General features: G+C 41.3%; 2 protein-coding genes and 1 long non-coding RNA gene across 3 annotated transcripts; all 3 read right to left on the bottom strand.

The window, feature by feature from the left end:
• Nucleotides 1-1,130: 1,130 nt before the first annotated feature.
• Nucleotides 1,131-2,648, bottom strand: LOC134182979 (cilia- and flagella-associated protein 20-like). The gene is made up of 5 exons (XM_062650423.1): nt 2,593-2,648; nt 2,468-2,547; nt 2,279-2,411; nt 1,904-2,217; nt 1,131-1,230 (listed from the first exon to the last, which is right to left on the bottom strand). Exons 2-5 carry the CDS (start codon nt 2,482-2,484, stop codon nt 1,131-1,133), a joined length of 564 nt encoding a protein of 187 aa, XP_062506407.1. The 5' UTR covers nt 2,485-2,547; nt 2,593-2,648.
• A 347-nt stretch (nt 2,649-2,995) lies between these two features.
• LOC134183182 (uncharacterized) lies at nt 2,996-5,594 on the bottom strand. Its single transcript, XR_009970450.1, has 4 exons — nt 5,482-5,594; nt 4,967-5,129; nt 3,246-3,399; nt 2,996-3,188 (listed from the first exon to the last, which is right to left on the bottom strand). It is a non-coding gene; the product is annotated as an uncharacterized LOC134183182 (long non-coding RNA).
• A 314-nt stretch (nt 5,595-5,908) lies between these two features.
• LOC134183440 (uncharacterized) lies at nt 5,909-15,460 on the bottom strand. The gene is made up of 5 exons (XM_062650973.1): nt 15,291-15,460; nt 15,151-15,226; nt 6,716-8,944; nt 6,614-6,658; nt 5,909-6,463 (listed from the first exon to the last, which is right to left on the bottom strand). Exons 3-5 carry the CDS (start codon nt 8,868-8,870, stop codon nt 6,087-6,089), a joined length of 2,577 nt encoding a protein of 858 aa, XP_062506957.1. The 5' UTR covers nt 8,871-8,944; nt 15,151-15,226; nt 15,291-15,460; the 3' UTR covers nt 5,909-6,086.
• Between the last annotated feature and the right edge of the window lie 6,516 nt (nt 15,461-21,976).

The raw sequence follows: 21,976 nt of genomic DNA, 5'->3' as shown, positions 1-21,976 counted from the left end.
CGCACGCACACACACACACACACACACACACACACACACACACACACACACACACACACCACGCACGCACGCACACTCACACGCTCGTAGCTCTGGAGCGACGGTATAAACACAGCTTCATTTACTAGTTAATTCATTAATTAATTAATACGCCATTGTTTATGTGTGATAACGCAAATAGGACTCACTAACATTATACTGTCATAAATTGCACGCGTTTTCTGTGTCTGTCTGTCTTGCTTTCAATCATTTTCCTTGATTTGATGCAGCAAGCAAAATATACAATTCCAGTAATACGTATATCATGTTGAACAGAATCTCGTTAAACTATTGTTTACAGATATTATTGTTTAATTCCATTGATAGCACATCGCTATACTTTACAGCGCATTTACAAATAAATTTTAAAATAATGACGCAAAGATATGTCCCTAAATCAAAGTCACGTGACACATAATTACCTTAATTATTTGTTGAATAAAGGAGTTCTACTTTCTGTTCGCGTTGACTTTGCGCTCAGAAGTGACTAATGTATTTGTTTACCACACTCAGATGTTAAGTGATATCCCATTAATGTTTTTAATTACGTATATTCAGCTTATTAAATAATGACCATCAACCTACATTCTATCCTCATATGAACTATAAAGATATAGATACTACACTGGTATCACATTCTCTTGTTGCAATGAACTGAAATCTATAGATTGTAAGTTGTAACATGCATATGTGTGTGTTATTTGTAGGAATAAATAAAATAAACAAATAGATAAATAAATAATTGAAATAGTTTTTTAGTTTTTTCAGCGTTTACTGAGTGGTCAGCTAGCTAATTTAATATTTGACACCAACATTCAATAAACATTTATTTTAATTAATTTTGTATCCATAATGCACACGAGTCATTGTTTGTTGTGAAAGCATCAATGTGTGTCATTCTTATGTTACACAAATGTGTCACACTCATGACAACTACTTCCAGTAACAGAGACTGCTGCTTTAGAGAAAGCCACTTAGCCTCTCTATTTAGTGATCCCAACCATAGAAACTGTTGTCAACAATACAGTCTAGGCTATCTTTCTTTTCTCTCTATTGTTTATGATGTAGAATGTAGAATCTCTAGAGTTTCTTCATGTCACTTCTGCTCTGCTGCTTGAGAGACCGGCAGAAAAAAACTTGAATTCTGCTGGCAGTTCATCTTCAGAGTAGAGACGATCAGAGAAATATACTCTACAAATACGACAGTTGGCATGAAGTTGGACTCAAAGAGTTTCAATGTAGTTTGTCCCATATGCCCTCCGTGTAAAGTCAGACAAGTTAAACAAGAAAGACAATTATGAATGAGAACAAAATACATTGCAATACCGTACTTGATTTTGATCAAGTCTTAAACCATTAAAATCTTAATTAAACGTTAAAGTCAAGCCTTGTGCTAAAGTTTCGTGTCTGTAAGAACATTTCAATTCCCTTACTGCCTTTAGACCACTTGTTGACCACAGAACATTTACATTCTATTTGCCTACGACAGTTTGAAGCTCTCTAACTAACTGTTCCAAACTGCAACTGAGTTACCAGTAGTTGTCAACTAGCTAGACAATTGCAGCCACATTAGAATCACTCAACTTTGAGTAAAGTAGCTACCACCCTTCATCACCTAAATCAATTAACATGTCAATATCTCAAGTAAAGCACTTTTTAGCTCATACTTTATGGTAGGTGATGACCTCCTAAGTAGATGTTTACAAGTAGATGTAAGAGAATTAGTAGACTTGCACAGATGCAACTGAGTCTTACATATCAGAAATTAGTTAAATGCAACTGTTATGTACAAAATTGAAGACAATACGAACATCAGTTTACCACGTGCCGATCACCTGTAAAAATTCATTATTTCAGAAAATACATCTCTAAGTCTTGTAGTCTTATAAGACTGAAATGTGTATAAATGTCTATAAATGCATCTCTCAGTACACTAGAATACAGTACAGTATGTAATACTAAAAGATAAAATCCACTGTAAAGTATTGTACATAAAGCATACATTTCTCTCTGCACTAAACACAGTAGTAATATAAGCACGGCTACTCGCAATATCTGAATTTGGTTCCATCCCTCATCAAGTCTCATAGGCATTCTACATATGAATGGTTTCACTCTTGTTGTCGACTGATAATTGGAAGCTCTAAAACGCCATCTAACTCCTTTATCATCCAGCACCTACCACCACAACCATTTCATTAAAAATGATGAAATAAAGCAGCAACAAAGCATCGTATACCGTCACTTTAAAAGTGAAATATTTCTTCAAGTTCTTGATGATCATTACAAGGAAAGGGAGTTTTATGCTCAAAATTTTCTTTTGTCTTTGTCTGTGACTGTGACTGTCTCCAGGGCACGTGATGTAAGTCATACTGGCGCGTAAAATTCACTCATCACAAATTCTTTCATCACAGCAATTTATGGTTACCTGACATTTCTTCCCATAATTTCCAATATGAGAGACTGAATGTCGTTGTCAGTTATCCGCTTAATGTAACCGTTTCTGACCTAAAATTATCCCTCAAAGGAAGCCCCTCCATCCAATTGTCTAACCTTTTTATCCCAGATCTGCAACGACTTGCTACCAAAGTTTGTGTCTGTCAATATCCTTCAAGTCCCTTACTGCCTTTAGACCACTTGTTGACCACAAATATTAAATATTTATTTTTACATGCAGATTGACAGTTTGAATCTCTTTTAGTGTACTTACCTGCAGCTGAGTTAGTTCTCGACTAGACAATGGCAGCCACATTAGAATAACTTCCTCCCTTTATCACCTTATCAAAGTTTCACCTAATGGACAAACAATCAGACAAACAAACAAACAAATAAATAAACAAACAAATAAATAAACAAACAAATAAACAAACAAATAAATAAATAAACAAATAAACAAACAAATAAATAAATAAACAAATAAACAAATAAACAAACAAATAAACAAATAAACAAAAAATTAAGCAAAAAATAAAAAAGTAAATAGACAGACACACACCATCCAATGTGAACTATATCCATCACCTGTGTCTCTTGGTGGTAATATGACAATGCTGGTACACTCTCTCCACTCTAAACTTAGCACTGCCATTCACGACTTCTTCACTCACGCCAATCGGCACATACAGCCACTCAGGATACGTCTGACAAAGCTACAACAAACGACACGTCACACCAACTCTCCACTGTCTTACACCAATCGCACTAACCTTGTAGTTCTCATTCAATGGACTGTAATGCCAGTAGTCGGAATGCCCATTCGACCAAATTCTTTATCGTGATTGAAAATAGACCGGCCGTTCTCGCGGCTAAATTTCTTCTCTTGTAGAGAGTAGTGAAATGCATATATCTCATCATATCAATCTACAACATCAACAGAATGACTCTCACGTAATTATGTGTACAGTATATCACCCATGATAAAGTATAAATAAATAAATAAATAAATAATAAATAAATAAAAATAATAAATAAATAATAAATAAAAAATAAAAAATAAATAATAAATAAATAAATAAATAATAGATAAATAAAAAATAAGAAACAAATAAAGAAATAATAAATAAATAATAAATGATAAATGAATAATAAATAAATAAATAATAAATAATAAATAATAAATAAATAAATAAATGAATAATAAATAAATAAATAAAAAATAAATAATAAATACATAAATAATAAATAAATAATAAATAAAAAAATAAAAAATAATAAATAAATAAATAATAAATATATAATAAATAATAAATAATAAATATAAATAAAAAATAAAAAATAATAAAATCGTGCGGCAGACGTTAACCGGCTATACACTCTTGTGCACCCAGGGTGGTTGAAGATTACAACAGATCGAGTCAACATATCAGTCTTGTATTGTGGGGATTTATGCAAATGGTACAGGAGTGTGATGCTAGGAAGTCCTCTCATTCGATCCAATGCATGGCCAGGCAGTTTACTGCACAGCTGCAGGAGAGTCTCTCTAAAGACAACAAGTCAAAGAGCCTGCATGGAAGTGGGACCATCCTGTGTGATGGTGTCTTCGAGCAAGCACCTCAGACGGATGCAAAATATTTCTGTAGGAAGCGGTTCTTGTTAAGTTCTGGAGCAGAAAACCAATGCATGGTCAGTATCGCCGTCTCACTGAGAAACCACCTGTCGATATGAAAGAGACCTACAGACGGCTGAAGCCATCGAATCTTCCTGCTGCAACTGAGGAACTGGTTGTTGCTGCTCAAGACCAAAGTCGGTGTTATGAGCGCAACATTCTGCATCGAAATGTCGGTCCCACTTGCCGCTTGTGCAGTGTAGACATGGAAACAGTTGACCACATTGTCGCAGGCTGTAGTGCCTTGGCACCGATAGACTACACTGATCGACACAATCGGATGGCCTCCATTATCCACTGGGACATTTGTCGTCATTTTGGGGTTCCAGCAAAGAGCAGATGGTACCGGCATCATCATGATAGGCTTGTGGAGACGAACGACATTACTATGATGTGGGATACACTCATCCTTACTGCTAGGAAGATTGTTGCCAATCGTCCTGACATCTGTTTCAGAAATATGAAGACAAACGCTTGTCTTCTTATTGATATCAGCTGTCCTACTGAAAGTAACATCGCCAGGAAACAGGCCGAGAAGTTGACGAAGTACAGTGACCTACGGGTGAAGGTAAGCTGCATGTGGCAGTGTCGGACACTGGTTGTTCCAGTGGTGTTGGGAGCACTGGGCACAGTGCACATAGGTATTGCACGGTGGTTGCACATTACTCCAGGTCATCAGAACCTGCAGCACTTACAGAAAGCAGTTCTTCTTGGATCCAGTCAAATACTACGTAAAGTCGCCTAGAGTCGGACCCTACGTAAAGTATCTATGCCCCTAAATACCAACATCTTGTATCTTTGTTGATCATGCTTAACACTCACTTGGTTTAGAGAAGTGCACCAGAGTATCATAGATGTCTTGGCATTCACGATCTTTAGCAATGATGAATGTCAATGATCTGAATGTTTTGTAGGTTATCTTCAAGGGCGAGCCTTTTGTGTTTAATGGTAGCGTTTCCACTTGTAAGATGTGAGTATGCAACAGCTAACCACAAAAACACAAATTGGAAGACACACACCACATAAACAAAATTCTGGTGCCTACAACAAAGTCCTAGATGTGACATGCAAATACAAACAGACAGACACATGCACAAGCACATGCACACACGCACGCACGCACGCACGCACGCACACACACACACACAAAATAAACAAAACAGGCAAACAGACAGACAACAGGAAACGCAAAACAAACAAATAAATAAAAAGACAAACAAGCAAACAGACACACAAATTGACAAACCAGTAAATGGACAAACAAACATTCATACAAACATGTATACGTACGGTTACTGTACCCAGACTGACAGTATCCTATCACTCATTATCCTTACCCATGTTTCTCTTCCTACGGTTTGATTGTGAAAGATAAGATGGTTTGGTGTCACGTAAAGACTGGCTTTGTGTGTTTTCTTGTGTGAGAACTTGCTCTGCAAGTGAACGTCATCAATCTAGACGATTTCTAAACTTAGTCAACACAGATAAACGAGTTTATACCTTGGGTGTACTAATGTGCTCCATCTGCAGGCTCAGGAAAATAACTCTAACGCGTGTTAGCATTTCTTAACCTTGGAATCCCAAATACACAAACATAAAATGTTGTAAATATTTTAATTAATTAATCAATTTAGTAATACGCCATTTCATGTGTGATAACGCAAATAGGACTCGCCAACATTATACTGCCTTAAATTGCATGTGTTTTCTGTGTCTGTCTGTCTTCCTTTCTTGATTTGATGCAGCAAACGAAGTAAACAATTCCAGTAATACGTATATCATGTTGGACAGAATCTCGTTAAACTATTGTTTACAGATATTATTGTTCAATTCCATTGATAGCACATCGCTATACTTTACAGCGCGTTTACAAATAAATTTTAAAATAATGACACAAAGATATGTCCCTAAATCAAAGTCACGTGACACATAATTACCTTAATTATTTGTTTGGATAAATGAGTTCTACTACATCATAACCAAATATATCACATGCCTCCTTCCTCAAACCCATCTTCAAAAGCGTTTGAGCAATCAAGTCACAAGTAGCTCTTCTGCCCATTGCCTCTCTCCATTCTTCTAACATGGCTTTAGCACGCAAGAATGGATTTCTGTATGTATCAGTGATAACGTCCGTTTTCCTGGTAGGAAACATATCTGCTGACAGAAGAGACCCAAATTCCTCCCATCTGTGAGATACTTCACCAGCAACTTTTACTAACAGCTGAGAACTCAACTCGTCATCAAGATTAGACATTTGTGACTGTTGCCACACTCCAGATGTTAGAGTTGACACACTTGAATCAGCAGATTCACTTTCTGAAAATAGAACAAGAGATGTTTCAATTACACCATTTCAGACATTATATCATTCATAGCTACAGTAGACAATCCTCATATTCACTACATGCTACTACTTAACTGTCAATGTATACAGTAAAACAACAACAGCGAGACAACTAAACTCACTCGTTGTTTGCTCATCTTGTTGTCTATCAATTCCAGTTTCAATATCTATAAGGTAAAAACAATTGTGTACTAACCATCAACAACACAAATAATCATATTTACCTAAACTCTCCCTTGAGTCACTAAACCAGATATCCAAAGTGGGAAATTGCTCTCGTGACACACGATCATTCTTCTGGTTTATCAAACTCTGTTGAGATGGATATTTATCAATGCACACCAAACAATCATCTTCTATTGATTGGGTATCTTCAGCTTCACTTGAGGGAAGATAAACACAGACATTAAACTTGAAGCCATCCAATCCTCGTTTCTTGGCCTCATTCAGCTGATGAATGAGAAACTGACGAATGATGCTACATTGATGTTTCAGCTCATCACGAGAAAACACTTGACGAGGAGAATATACTGTAGCAATGATGTAATGCAGTTCATGGTAAACCAGTTCCAGATCAAGCTCAAGATCATCATCCACATGAAAGACAGCATGACCTCTTTTTAGTTTGGGACGAGGATGGGCATATTCAGTGGCACAACGAGACACCAAGCGAAAGTAGATCGGCTCGGGAGTCGTGTCAAACCCATCAGGACGAAATATGAGAGAGGGAGGAAATCGAGTGGAGCCGGCCAGCTGTTGCCATGCCAACTTGTTATCATATCTCTGTTCCAGCAAGCAAGGAACAAAGAATGACTGTCCAACCTTCAGAACAGCCTTCAGCATCTCCGGTGATGTGATTGTAGGACAGATGACGTCGAATAGATGCAGTAGGTACAAGATGGACTCGAACTGACTTTCCTTGACACCTTTCTGCAGCAGCAGATAGTGAGCCAATGACCATGACATCATTCCTTCTTCCTTCAATTTCTTCAGATCTTTCCAAAGTTCTGGTGGCACGTTACTCTTATGCAGGACGGTAGCAAAGACAGTGAGAACATTGACCAGCCACTGTCGATCAGTGAAGACCTTCTTCTTTAACTCATTCACATCAGAATAAAATGCAATTGTGCTCAAACTTGATAAATACTGCAGTGCCGATCGACATTCTCTTCGTGTCATAATGTCACAGAATTTTCGAGCCAACTCACACACTTCTTCGATGTCCAGTATTTTGCCTTCGTTGTCATCCAGTTGAGACACTCTGCTCAACAATTTATCCAGAACTGCCCACGGCAAAGGAATAGCATCTCGTTGACTCCACAGTGACCGCACCATTGCTACAAATATCTCCTTCACCTTCATTAGCACCGGATCCGGACTGCCAGTGCCTGATCGTCTGTTGTCAACACGAAAAGTCAGTTTGTTTGGGTTTTTCTGCGCCAACACCATGTGACCACCAAAGTCGTTCTTCTGTACAATGTCTTGCAATATTTCTTCTTGTTCCTCTAAGAATTTTGGATCCATGTCCTTTGTCTTGTCTTGTCTTGTCGACATGGCGAATGTAACTGGTGCTTGATCAATGAAGCCCTGACCAAGGAAAGGACCACAACCCACTACTGGATGTGCCATCTTGATGGCATTCATGTGGTAAGCCAATAGCTCGCGTCTCGTTGTAGGACCAAAACGTGGCATGACCAACTGCTCGCTTCCTTGTTCTGGTCGGAACAAACATTGAGGTATGGGATCTGCAAGACTCTTTGTTCCATCCATCACTATCATGTAAGCGGTTGCACTGTGCTGACTGTTGTCTGCCATCAATGCTGCGTGTGTCATCAGAAACTGTTCTTGACCGCCGCGATCACACACTGTGATCAACATCATATTTTCACTTTTTTCTAATGCAGCTTTGTCACGACGCAGTTCCTCTGCTAACTTTGCTTGCTCCTCGGTTAATTCTTTACAAAACAACAAATCACGTAGTGGCTTCCTCAACTCTGTCGTGTTGCCTTCTTTACTAATTGCTTGTCTGGCTGTTGCTAAAGCTACCGTGTTGGTACTACCTGCTGGCTGCTGTTCTGCTTCTTGAATTGTCTCTCCAATAGCTTCCTCTCCATTGTCGTCTGGTGTCTGCTCTGGGGCCTCAACTTGTTGTTGGCTTGCAAGTAAGCCTCTGACAAGAACTTGATCAATGATCTCTTCTTTCTCTTTTGGTTTCAGTTCCTTCCAGTTCGTGTTTGGACCGCCTCCCGTTCTCATCACTTTCACTTCTGCTCCTACCGTACTTTCCCTCTTCTCTATAAATGGCTGATCTAGAAAAGCATCTCCCAATGTCGTCTTGCCTGCATCTTCTTCACCAAGCATGTCAATGTTCCCTCGCATTATTCGCAACTTCCCCTTTTTCACGGCAACTTCAAAATCAGCCTTAACAATTGGACCGAGACGATCAATAGCACCTGCACAGACAGAATGATGAAGACACTGACCTACAATAATGACTGCATAACTGCTACAACGTCACCAAACAACAAACACAAAATGTATGTCAATTAGAGACAAACTTGTACGACATCACTCAATTCAATGAACACAAATCTTTGCTGCAATGAGATTGTAAAATAACATTACTAAAGTATACACAAAAATTTGAGCCGTGAAAACAGCTTGCATATAGTAACTTTGTTCCAGTGGTCTGGCAGCTTCATAACACTGTTTGCATGGTGAGTCACCTGCTGGACTCTTGTAGTCATACATAAAAATTCTTCAAACAAGTCACAGTCAGGGGACCTGCAATCTGGGAATAGGTTGTGTGAGGTATGGGCATGACCACAGAAGGGTGGAGACAACATTTGCTGTGTAACTATCTATACCAGTGTGACAACTGGCATTGATGTGTTAAATGATTCAGCATGCATAAGTTCACGACGTCTCGTTATTTAAGTAGCGCTCCATGCAGCTTTTGCGTAAAGAACATGCTGTAATGTTCTTTGTTGCCCAAAGTATCCAATCAAAGTTTGTGGCACACAAGAACACCTTCACGATTCTATGCAACAATTGTCAGAGTCATCACATTCCTCTTGTTGCCCTACTGCACAAGTTTCTTAATGTGGTGACCATGAATGACGTCATTTGGCTGACTGTCTCTTCAGCACTGGCACATAACATTGCAGCCAGGTCTCATTGATGTCAAGGTTTCTCTGCAAGTACCTGGTGATGTGCTGCCGAGAGAGATTGACTTGACACGCATCCACTTCTGATATTCAGTCAAGGCGTGCAAGACCCATTTCACTGCAGCTTTTCTAAGTAATGAGTGATTCCTCAGAATTCGATGGGCACATGCACCTGACACCAAAACATCCACGGCCACATCCTCACAACTCAAACGTAGATTTTCTTTCATAAAACCCTCACGCTTTCAACCCAATCGTCGTCTCTTGACTCACTAAGATGTCTAGTACAAGGCTCATCTGTGACCGACTCTCTCCTGGTGCCTAAGGAAATCTGGATCACAATATTCAGACATGACCATGTAAATTTCCTACGGGAGTGAGCAAGGTTTCCAGGAAATCTGCCTTAGGGTTAGGTATAAAGTTAGTGGCTGTGCTTGCTCTCTGAGACCGTGCAGCAGCGTCGCCAGTCTTCCATGGTTGGGTGCAAACTGCCAGTTGATATCAAACTTACAAATTTCATGTAGATCCCGAGAAATTAATGAGCAAACAGAATCTAAGGCAACGAAAAAGTTACAACACCCCAAAGCTTTGAAGAGTTCATGGCTCCACCATGTCCTCATAGCAACGCTGCTGGATCTTGCCGGACTTCCTAGAAAATTTGGGACTGCTGTGATTGATTTCTTGCCGTTTCATATCTTCCATGACAACAAAGTGAGTGAACTTTGACGGCTAATTACGTGATTACTAATAAACCATATGAGACAAAAATTTCAGCTGACATGTAATGAAGAACTCTAGTATATAAATGTGTAAGTGGCAGTGTTGTTGCTAATAATACAAACAGTTTATCAACGAGTGTCTCAAACTGTGAAATGACCCTCATAAATAATGTCTATTGTATGACGTCATTGGTTAGTTTACATAGTAAACGTAGGTTAACATCAGGAGTAGAAGATTACAGAGGTTAGGCAAACCTTGTAATGTCAATAGCTAGCGGTTGAACTATGTATTAATACAAATGGTTGTGAGAACGTTGCATTGATCGGTTAGCATTGTCTAGCTGGTAGCTTTCTTGATATGAGTAAGCGCACTAGTCATTCAACCCGACGAGCATCGCCCCTCACTCTTCCTCAAGAAATTGCTTTGCTTTCAGACGTGTCAATTCGATTGCTCCTAGAGCAATATCACCTTGTCTCCACTGGCTCCAGACTGGAACGGATCAAGCGACTGTCCGCTGAACTCTTTCCTACTGACAGAGTGACTACAACAACTACAGAGCCAACAGCAGCTTTATCCACGGCGATGACAATGAAAACACGCCTACCATGGCCACGCAAATCGACAGCACATCACTAGAGACTGTGATCCAGTCAGCAGTACAAGCATCAGTAGCTGCCATGACTGAAGCTATTCGTCCCATGCAAACCTGTTCAAGATCCAGGCCAGGCTCTTCCCATCACACCACAACAAAGGGCAGTACCACGATGCGGAGTCACAATTGTGGGAACCGGAACAACGACAGCAGCCGAAGCTCTTGCTCATTATCAAGGTCTCGATCACCACACAAACAATGGTTTAGATCGACCAGTCGCCGTTCCTGCACAAGATCAAAATCACGTCCATCTGTCGGCCACGCATGGACGGCAACAGGATCTAGCAATCAACCGGAAAACCTGCATGTTATCTAGGTGGACAAAGAGGAAGATACTAGCAGGTGAATAAGATGACTTTGACACCATACTTACTGAAGTACCGACTAACAAAGCGGGGTCCCCATGGCAATGAAAGCCTCGGTATCTAGTCCAAAGTGCAGGCATGTCTGCAACATCAACTCGTGGCTTCAGACTTGGTCTGCACACACGGCTACAGTCTTTCTAGCGGATCCGGCGCAAGGTTACAAACTTATCGACTTCCAGTCTATAGTCGCTCAAGCTAGCTCGCAATACCAAACCTCAGCCTGGCTAAATTACGATAGAGCCTTTCGTTATTTTGCCAGCAGGACCACAAGCGTAACATGGGACACGATTGACCATCACATGTGGGTTCAGTGCTTCTCAAGTCGTGCAGCAACCTCGATCACCTGCTATACATGCAGCCAACCAGGTCACGTGGCAACAGACTGTGCACACACCGACCAGTCCTTTTGTCCCCCCACGCAAGCAACCACATCTTCCGGTAACATCTTCAATCCCTCTTCGGGCAAACCCAAAATCTGCCGTCTCTTCAATGCTGGTAGATGCAAGAACCAAGCCTCAACCTAGCCTGTGCAAATACTGACACGAATGTTTCATCTGCCACGACGATCACCCTGAGGCCACGTGTTTCTGCACAGGCCCAATAAACAGCATAAACCAGACACTCCACTTCAGCCTGACGTTTTGCAATGTCACTACACAATCACCCTGATCGTACGTTTGTTGAATCACTGCTTTGGTCACTACATCATAGTTTCAATCTTGGCTACACAGGTGCATGTTACTTTCGTTTATCTTCCAACCTAAAGTCCACACTCGAGCACAAGGTTATTGTTCAGCAAGGCAGGGCTTAAAAAATGGGTCGTCAAGTCATCATTTGATGTTAAATTTTACAACGACTATAGCAGATCAAGGCTAGTATGCAATGGCTTTCTCGGTATGCAGGCGAATGACTGTACTGTACTGAAACATGTGCCACTTCACGGTTGACGCTTGCATTGGGACATTTGTCGTACAATGACATGTACGCGTAGTAAATTATTACGCCAACAGCATACGTTGACAAACTGGTCATATACCGGATAATGAAACAAGGAGTGTGAGAACCATCTCAGGATTCCGACAGAGTACAGGCATGAAGTTTATGACCAGGGAGCGCGTGAGGAAGCAGGGGCAATGGTAAATCCTGTAGATCAAAATAGGGTAGATATGATTTTAGTAGCAAGAAAATGGACAACTTCCGCAATGTGATATGTGGAAGTCTGATTGAAACCCCGCCTTGTTTTGACAAAGAGAGGTGGTATGCGTTTAATCACTAATTCAATTAGCTATCACTATTGCAAAGATGTCTTAGCTCTGTCTAGTGTAACACATCGTATCCATTGGCTCAGCGATAATGTGTGGATACGCTTGGTTGCATGCCATTGTGAAGTACGGAATACTGTGCTGTATGTTTTACTAGACTCGTACACAGTCCTCTCCTCGCACGTGCTCCAAAATGGTGGTATACCACTAAACACCATGATTGATATCAACATGACGTCCTAGACTAAAAGTTTTGACGACCTAAAATTTTTGGAAACTCTTCAAATGTCGACAACTAGTTGGACCAATTTTTTCCAGCCCTTGGATTTAGAAAGCGAACGCAGTGACATGGCTGGCGCTTACAACAAACTCCCTCTGCCAACTCTCCACTGCTCTGGCATAGGTGTTGTTCCAAAGAAAAATGGTAGCTGGAGACTGATTATGCACCTGTCCTGGCAGACTTAGTATTAGCAATGGCGTTGACTCGGAGAAGTACCACTTGCGGTACAAGAAAATTGATGATGCCACTGCCTTCATGAAACACACCGATCAAGGTTGCTGCATGGCGAAGATGGACTTGAAACATGCCTTTCGTTTGTGCTCAGTCCGCCAAGAGGATTGGGACCTTTTGCGACGGCCAATACTACGTCAACAAGCGCTTGTCCTTTGGTCTACGCTTCTCAACGAGTGCCACCTTAATCGTGTTCTACACTACCTCGACAGTTTCTTCTTTGACGAACTTCACAACTCCACTTGCCATGCATCCATGACACGGGTGAAGAACAAAGCCCATCAGCTGGGCGTCCTGTACTGATGAAGCGGAGCAAAGAAACAGGCCCGACTACAACCATAACTTTCCTAGGCATTGAACTTGACTCCGAGGTGCTGGTTGCTAGGTTACCTCCTGAAAAACTGAGGGATCTGATGGATAAAATTCCCCAATGGCTGTCACACCGTGAGGCGACCAAGTGCGACTTACAATCCATAATCGGTAAGTTTAGTTTTGTATACAAGGTCATTCCGACAGTCCAAAGTTTCTACGCCGACTCATTGACCTGACAACCTCTGTCCGATTGAGTCATCACACCATGTCTACGTTAATAGCAAAATCTAGGTAGGATTTCCATTGGTGGTATTGCTTCCTCCCGTCCTGGAAAGCGGTGGCAATGATGCCGGATGCCCATCTCGCTGCCGCCGCAGACATGGAGCTCTACATAGATGCGCCCGGTTCCACGGTGACTGGCAGTTGCACTAGACGCTGGAATCGAGGAAGTCGATAGCATGGCCAGAATTGTTTGCCGTCGTCGTAGCCTGTTTGATGCGGGGCAAGCATTGGTCTGGCAAGCGGGTTTTATTCCACTGTGACAATCAGAGCGTAGTCGACTTATGGCAACACGGCTCGTCCCGCTGCCCCAATCTAATGGCACTCATCCGATGCTCGCTTTTTTATGGCGGCAAACATTAACTATACTGTCGTTATTAGACATATACCTCCCACTCCTTGCCTTCCAATCACTATCAAGATCATGAGTCAAATGAAATCGGTGCTGCGAGAACGTCTTGACATATCAAACGACGACCATCAGATGTACTGGGCCGCCTTTACCGTGACCTTCTTTGGCTTTATTCGGTCCTCGGAATTTACGGCTCCGAGCCCCAGCAGTTGTGACAAAGACCGAAAGCTATTACGCCCTGATCTCACAACCAACGACAACGGGTATCGGCTGCACATCAACGCTTCTAAAACGGACCGTTCTGCTTGGACGTCGACTCATTCATTAGACAAACACACCATTCAGTATGTACGGTAAAGGCGTTAAAAAATTACATGGCCTGTCCTAAAGCATTAAATCTACCACTATTTGCACATGCAGACGGTCATATCTGTTGAATTTGATGGTCTCAAGTTGTATCCCAGCACCCTGGTACACACGCAGTCTCCTGGCTCTCTTTGGGGTAGCGTGCCATTTGGGGGAGGGGCCTTGTTCAGGTCAGTCTTGCCCCAACATCACGTACGAGTCTATCTCCACTCAGGTTGCAACGTCAATGCGACTAACAACTTCGGTGCAAGCCAGTTGTCTCATGTACGTCATTAAACGAAATAGGTTCTGTGATGGTGTGTTGAGCCTCCAACGTCAACTCCACTGACCTCTTGGGCTCAAGTGGCGTGTGACAGTCTCCAAAGTCAGCTTGACTGACCTCTTGGGCTTGACTACATGGAGGTTCTAACGGGTGTTGATCCTCCAACGTCACCCTGAGTGACCTCTTGGGTTCACACCACTTGTCCGAGCTCAGTGTATGACATGACAACTCTGGTTAACTCATTGTTCACAAATCCCTCACAGCCTGCCACGTTGCCCCATTGAAGCCCACACTGTCTTGTGTCTACGCGGTATCGCAAGTAGCGGGCATGTTGCTTACAACATAGTAGTGTATTACGAGTGATGTTAATGTCTGTATGACGTCATCAAATGTTTCTATTGTCTCACTTACTTGGATGATCGTTGTCAGCAACTGCAGTTGTACTATCTGTGATGTTTGATGCTGAATTTCCAGCTGCAACAGAACTCTAACATCACACACAACCACTAATCAATACACACAACCTATACTGTGTGACAATCAGCTCATACATTCTCATTCAATTCTTTCAAGTAAGAAATAATACGAGAACGATTTTCTCTATATGAATCAGACCAGTCACTTTGCAACCGTTCTTCTGCAGCTTGTAATGGTGTTTGTCCTTTCTGTCCAATAATAGACAGAATTATTAGTGCAATGAAACATAACAATATCACACAGAACAAAGTACATATAATCAATAAATAGTTAACCAGAAGATTATCCAGTACATACACAATGCACAATCAGCATAGCAAGTGTGTGATAAAAGTGAATGTTAGAAAGACAATATGAATAAGACAAATGTCATGCAGTTGACTAAACATCTCTTTAGCTGTTGTCCCACACACTTGTAGAGAAACTCATTCTAGTACTGCTCACACATTCATTAAGACAACTGATGTTCACTGCTGTTTCAGTCATCATTCACAATCAACACGTAGCCATGTCATATGCTGTCGTGTGACTGACCAATGAGGATAATAATTCATTACTCTCCATGAATTCCAACATCATAATCATGACTTCAAACAAAATCATTATCAATGTATGATTTCACTAAACACAGTCCCACATCCATGCAGTCACACCACCAACTAACAACATCATCACTTCACCATTATAATTTACAATACCACTCTACTACAATACAAACAATGTCCCTCAATGTCCTTATCTAATAACGTTTCTTATAACTAACTAATTAACACCAGCAATGACAATGAGCATATGTGCTGCATTCCAATTGTCCATCCGTCCCTTGCTCCGTCTATCCGTCCACAGAGATATTACTGTAACCCTAAAGCATGCGTGTCTCCAGTTAATGACTGCTCACATCTGTCATCTTTTATCATGCTTAACACGATGCTCACAAGAACACCATGCTTTAGAGCGTTGCAACGTGATTTGGGTCGCATTGGGAGGGGTTCACAGTAGGGGATGCGATACTGTATAACTCGAATGCTGAACACCGTTCGGTGCGCCGAACTACATTGAACCATATGATCATCCAAAGCGCCAGATCAATAACATCACAGACAAAACCGTCCAGATCGTCGGACACAAAACACATCCAAACCGGAGCACTAGTTCTAAACCACCCGGAGCAAAGGGTTTCTTGACCGCCTAAGGCACCAGGCTTCAAATCCAAGTAGAGCCCACCCAGACTGTAAGGCTGGACTCACTTACGTAACCGTACCCCCCCCCCCAACCCCATTCCCTCCAGAGTTCAGCCTGCCACACCCAAATGCAACTTAAAGCAAGCAGACACCAAGCCAGAGTCCCACGGGTAGACGTGGCTGCCACTTGCAAAGGGATTCTCCTGAGTGTATCCGCTGAGGTGCGCACGCAGCATCGATAGCAGTTGCTAGACCAGCGACCCAATGTCTGGATCAACCAAGGGGCATACCCACAGCTGCAGCAGTTGTTGCTGCACCGATACAGAAGCTATGACCCGTGCAGAGTGTCTCTTTGATGCCCGCTGCATATAACAGTAAATGCAGACAAGCGGTAAACGATCTGTGAGTTAAGTACACACCATCAGCACGTCAAAACAATGGATCACCAAGAGTGCCTTCACGAATTGCTAGAAATCGGTGTGGAGCTCGAACTGCGCAGACAGAATGCCCAGATGGATAAATGCAAACGGTGTGGCCCAGATGGAACGGGTCTGTCTTTATTTATCTGTTTGTTCTTCTTGCAACATTTCAGAATATCTTTAACTATTAGGCAGAGTTCACAATCACTGCTGTCACCATTTATAGATTAAGCTTCACCAAATGTGAGCTATATACTCCACATTAGCAAGACATACTGTAAACAAACACAACAAATGTACACTTACATTGTTCACTGTTGACACATCAGCTCCTGATGATATCAACAACTTGACAATTGGCAGATGAGAATCATAACATAATCCTGATAAGCAGGAAACATGTAAAGGTGTTGATCCATTCTAAAACAAGCAGATAAAATGAGATACGAAAAACAGTAAACAACAAGAGATTATAGTAAGTAAGCTGCTCACAACACACGTGCATGTCAAATTCTGTCACATTGCCATTGCAACTTTGTCATCACTTAATCTTTCTTGACAACACGACACCCAATTAAAGTGTTTGCTCATGCATCTAATAATTGGCGAGCGAAGCGAGCCTCTCTCTTGTCATGTCAATTGAGCTCGAGATATATTATATTTATATATTTATATATCTATATATATATGCGTACGTCAGCACTTGTCATATGGATTTACGGCAAAAAAGAAAGACAAATCGACAAAATGACGATGCCAGATGAATGCAATTTTGACTCCGTAACATATGCACTAAAATTGAAGCAAGGGACCCTTTTCGAGGGGTCGACTTAATTGTAATTTCTTGGCGAGAAGAGTAAAACGACTCTCGATTTTGCTCCCTTACGCGACTAACAAGCAAATGAGACTGATACGTGACAAACGGAATGGAAAAGAAAAGCTAAAAGAAGAGAAAAGTCTGTTTTTTGAGTTTCCACGCGTTACCTTGACAGAAATTATTGCTACGCAACCATTATCACGTGACTACGCGACCATTGTTACGCGACTATCTCAGTAAACGAGTGAGACGATTGAAGCGTGAACGAAGAATTGAAGACAACTATAGTATTTTGCGTTCAATTATCCGAACTCGGCGTTCAATTATCCGATTCCGGCAATCAATTATCCGAATTGAGCATTCAATTATCTGATGTTCTGTCCTAATTAGAAGTAGCAAATATAGAAATAATTATTTTAGTCACACATTTCTTTCATGACGTCTTCCTATGATGCTCACTCACGTTTCAGCTGAACAATATATAATTGATTCAAGAAAGGTGGGAAGGCAAAGTAGTGAAATTCGAGCTCTAGATTAGCTAAAAACCCACTATGGCGAATGATGGACTGTTGTATGGTATCACGAAAGAGGCGCTGTTTACAAAGTATGCAGATTGCACCATGATTGACGAAGCAAGGCGTTGTTGTAGGCTTTGTAGATATGTAGATTTAGTTCGCTCTCAACAGCTTAGTTAGACCTCCGCGGAGACGTGGGACACCAAGATTTGTGCAAAGGAAATTATTGTACAACAGGAACTAAAACTTCACGCTAAAGTCAAGATTAATTACAAATTATTGCGCTTAGACAGCTGATGAATGATGATATTTGAGCGGCTGCCCAACCGCAGACTATGTAGGTTATTCAGTTTTCCATGATATTGCACAACAGCCGTAAGCAACGGATAATTGAACGCCTGAATCGGATAATTGAACGCCCAATTCGGATAATTGAATGCCAAATACTATAGAAGGGCAACTGAAAGTCTGTTTCTTTAGTTCCCGCGTTTGTTTGACAGAAACTATTGCTACGTAACGCAACCATTGTTACACAAATTATCACTCAATAGGTAAAGACAGAACACCATCGCTCGCAAGACACAATGCTAACCGAGCATTTACTAGTTATTAGTGTTTGAGGGTGGTTTCAGTTAGGGTTACTGATGATATTGACATGTGCATTAAAGTACACAGATATTCCTTAAAGAAAGTCTACTTGAATCAGCATGCACAACACGTTCATCACATAAACACACTAGTCCTTACAGCACATTCACACGAGCACTTGCACCTGGGCAAATACAAGTCAGCATGGGTTGGCTAGCTCTGAAAGGTTGTGTGAACATGAGACGATCTAAGTCGTGTTGGAATGGCCCACCTCAAACAGCAATGCCAGAACAGTTTGACTCACCTTGGCTCCCCTTCACCATGTCAACAGTAACCAAGCTGAACTGTAGTCTCACATAACCAGACCCTTTCCCCTTTAACTGTTGTAATGCTATCGAGAAAATTGCAGGCAGATTGTAGCCGATCCATGATCAAGGAAAGGTAACGCAAGTGTTTCAAACACACATGTGATCGTCCGTAGCTTAGTAACAGACACACCCACTAAGTGAGCTGCATGGCTTGCTTTTTCTGAACGCTGTGTGAACAAGGGGATGGCTTGGAAGGAACTCGTGTGGAAATTAGATGACTGACAGCAAAATTAAGAGTGATGACTGCATGTTAAACTTTTAGGTAAAGAGTTGTGACACTCATTCACATCATTTCTCAATTCGCAAAATACACACAAATACTATTGCATACAAATACACTCACATTAGTCTTGACATCTTTCTGACATCATTTCTCAAACACACACACACACACACACACACACACACACACACACACACACAAACACACACACACACACACACACACACACACACACACGTATTTATGTATCCAACAAAATACGACATTCTTCAGTCCCACTAATTCATTGAATGTTCCTACATAAACTTGCTAGTACAAGATTTCTCGTAAATCAGAAAAGCACATCTACTAAACTGTGTTGCTAAGAAAATTTTTTGTGTTGAGTTATAAGTGGATACTAGAACTATAATATGTGTAGATCTAACACCATAAACTACATCATCATTGTCATCATCTTCATCACCACAACCACTACTACCATAATCATCATGTCATTTTCATTGAGTTAACTGCAATCTTGTGCACTTACAACAACCTCTTTACAAACAATAGGTGTGGTTTACGATGTAGTGTGTGTGTGTATGTGGCATAGTACACAGCCAACCGACCTGTCCTTCCAAAGTGTGGCAGCTCTGCATTCAGCTGCTTAATTACACATCACAGTTTAATACCCCATTCACACGAGCACAGTTCCAAACTGGGCCGAGCCGAGCCAAGCCAGCCCGAGCTAGTAAAGCAAGCCAGCTCTTGTTCACACAACGTGTAGAGAAAGCGAGCCAGTCGCTATAGTAGGCGTGTTCCTTGGTGTGCATGCTAGCTATGTTGTTTGTAGAGACAATGTACACCCATTCGTAAGTAGCCTCGGCCTCCAAGACCCATGTGGGAGGACGATTATGAATCGGCGCTACACGGGTCTGGGACGCCCAAGCTAGTTCGTAAGTATCCTGCTCCCTTCATTTGTTCCGCTAATTTGACGTAAACTTCCCTGTTTCTAGCACAGCCTTCAATTTGAACCTGGATGCTGCCCTCACCCCACAATGTTATGAGGTACAAGGTTTCGTCTTCTGACCACGCCATTTTCGTATGTATTGAGAATGCGTGGCCATCAGACAGGCTTGGCCCGCATTCACACGACGATTTCAAGACGCGCTGAACCGGGCCAACCCGTGCTGGCACGGCAAGTTGTGGTGGGCCAGGCCAGCACGGCTCGGCATGGCTCTGCCCACATTCACAGGACGATTTCATTCAGCACTGACCCATGCCAGCCCGCGCTGGCCCGGTTAGGAGAGCTCGTGTGAATGGGATATAACACTCGTATGTGTCATACAAGCCTCTTACATCATCCATCCCTATTAACTGCATACAAACACCTATTATTACATTGTTGTGTCTAATGCTGCACAACAACTCAACCATTATGGTTTGCTGATATAAACAGTGAAAGTAAATCTTGCCAATAACATTCTATCCAGTACAACAAACCTCCTGTAGTTGCATTGTAATATAATCTAATGTATTATCCATAACACAACATATAAACAAGGAATAAGTGAAACAACACACTCAACAGTTACTACTTCATGCATTTTCCTAACCACTTCAAACATGCATCCTCATCTATTGCATAAATTTAGCCCCGGCCCCAAAAAGGCGTGGTTAAAGTTGGTGATGTAGGTGATGTTATATGTTGACCCTAACCCTAATTGGAGCTCACCAAGACATTAAATTTGGACAATACACTGTACAGTCGAGTTCCCGCTGTAGGCATCAGGAATTCGTGTTGTCGTTTTGCATTTATATGCACGCACTCCTACTGTTTTGTCTGCCATCACTGTACTATGATTATCTATCTATCTCACACAGGCATCCAAAAAGGAGGTGTTTGAAAGTATGAAGTTCAAGGGCCAGCAGTGCATCTATAGCTTTGCTTCATTAATTTTATATTTACGTTTATTAGGTTATCTAAGCCCTTCCTACAAAGAACCCCCAACGAGTCATAACTTGATATCTATGACTCTATTTTAATGTGTTGTCCAGTTCACTACACTTGTAAATAACGACCTCTCCACCTCAAAGTTGTAAAGTCAATATTACAATGACTTTTACTGTACAAGTTAATTTAGTACAATAAGTGTCTCTACCAAACACTCAATTGGTATGCAAATATGAATGTGAATGACTTGTGACTACTAATGTGTGTTGGGCTTCACAATATTACTACTGGAAATTTCAAATATTTTTCTTTTTCTCTCTCACTCATCCACAAACACTCGTCTCTCTTCTATTCTCTCCAGTTAATTCTTACTGTTACAACACTTTCACCAATATTCTCTCTCGTTGCTTCATTGTTTCGTTGCAACCTACATGCATTGGCCTTATTGTTCTTTCTAATCAAACTTGCACACTTCACTCAATTACATCAACTAATAGACCAAGTAACAATTATACCAGCCTTACAATTCACAAAATAAAAAACACAAATAATGTCACAAGCAAACACACTCACATTAGTCCTTGCTTCTTTCTTACAACCTGCTGACAATAATTTCTCCACAACAGACAAATGACCATTCCCACAAGCATAATGTAGAGCTGTCCGTCCAACCTACCATTGATAAGAGACATCACATGTTATTATCAGTGAGTACA

This window comes from Corticium candelabrum, chromosome 8, assembly GCF_963422355.1.
Source record: "Corticium candelabrum chromosome 8, ooCorCand1.1, whole genome shotgun sequence".
Classification (NCBI taxonomy): domain Eukaryota; kingdom Metazoa; phylum Porifera; class Homoscleromorpha; order Homosclerophorida; family Plakinidae; genus Corticium; species Corticium candelabrum.
Note: the sequence above shows the minus strand (reverse complement) of the source record. Positions and strands in the feature narration are given on the sequence as shown.

What these genes read in the sequence shown, in the direction of transcription:
- LOC134183440 (XM_062650973.1), bottom strand. Translation starts at nt 8,870, where the DNA reads ATGCGAGGGAACATTGACATGCTTGGTGAAGAAGATGCAGGCAAGACG. An exon ending in TGACTCAAGGGAGAGTTTAG is followed by an intron (nt 6,659 to 6,715) that starts GTAAATATGATT and finishes TTTACCTTATAG; the next exon opens with ATATTGAAACTGGAATTGAT. An exon ending in ACAAGATGAGCAAACAACGA is followed by an intron (nt 6,464 to 6,613) that starts GTGAGTTTAGTT and finishes TTCTATTTTCAG; the next exon opens with AAAGTGAATCTGCTGATTCA.
- LOC134182979 (XM_062650423.1), bottom strand. An exon ending in ATTTCACTTTTAAAGTGACG is followed by an intron (nt 2,218 to 2,278) that starts GTATACGATGCT and finishes TTGTGGTGGTAG; the next exon opens with GTGCTGGATGATAAAGGAGT. An exon ending in AGACTACAAGACTTAGAGAT is followed by an intron (nt 1,231 to 1,903) that starts GTATTTTCTGAA and finishes TCGTATTTGTAG; the next exon opens with AGTATATTTCTCTGATCGTC.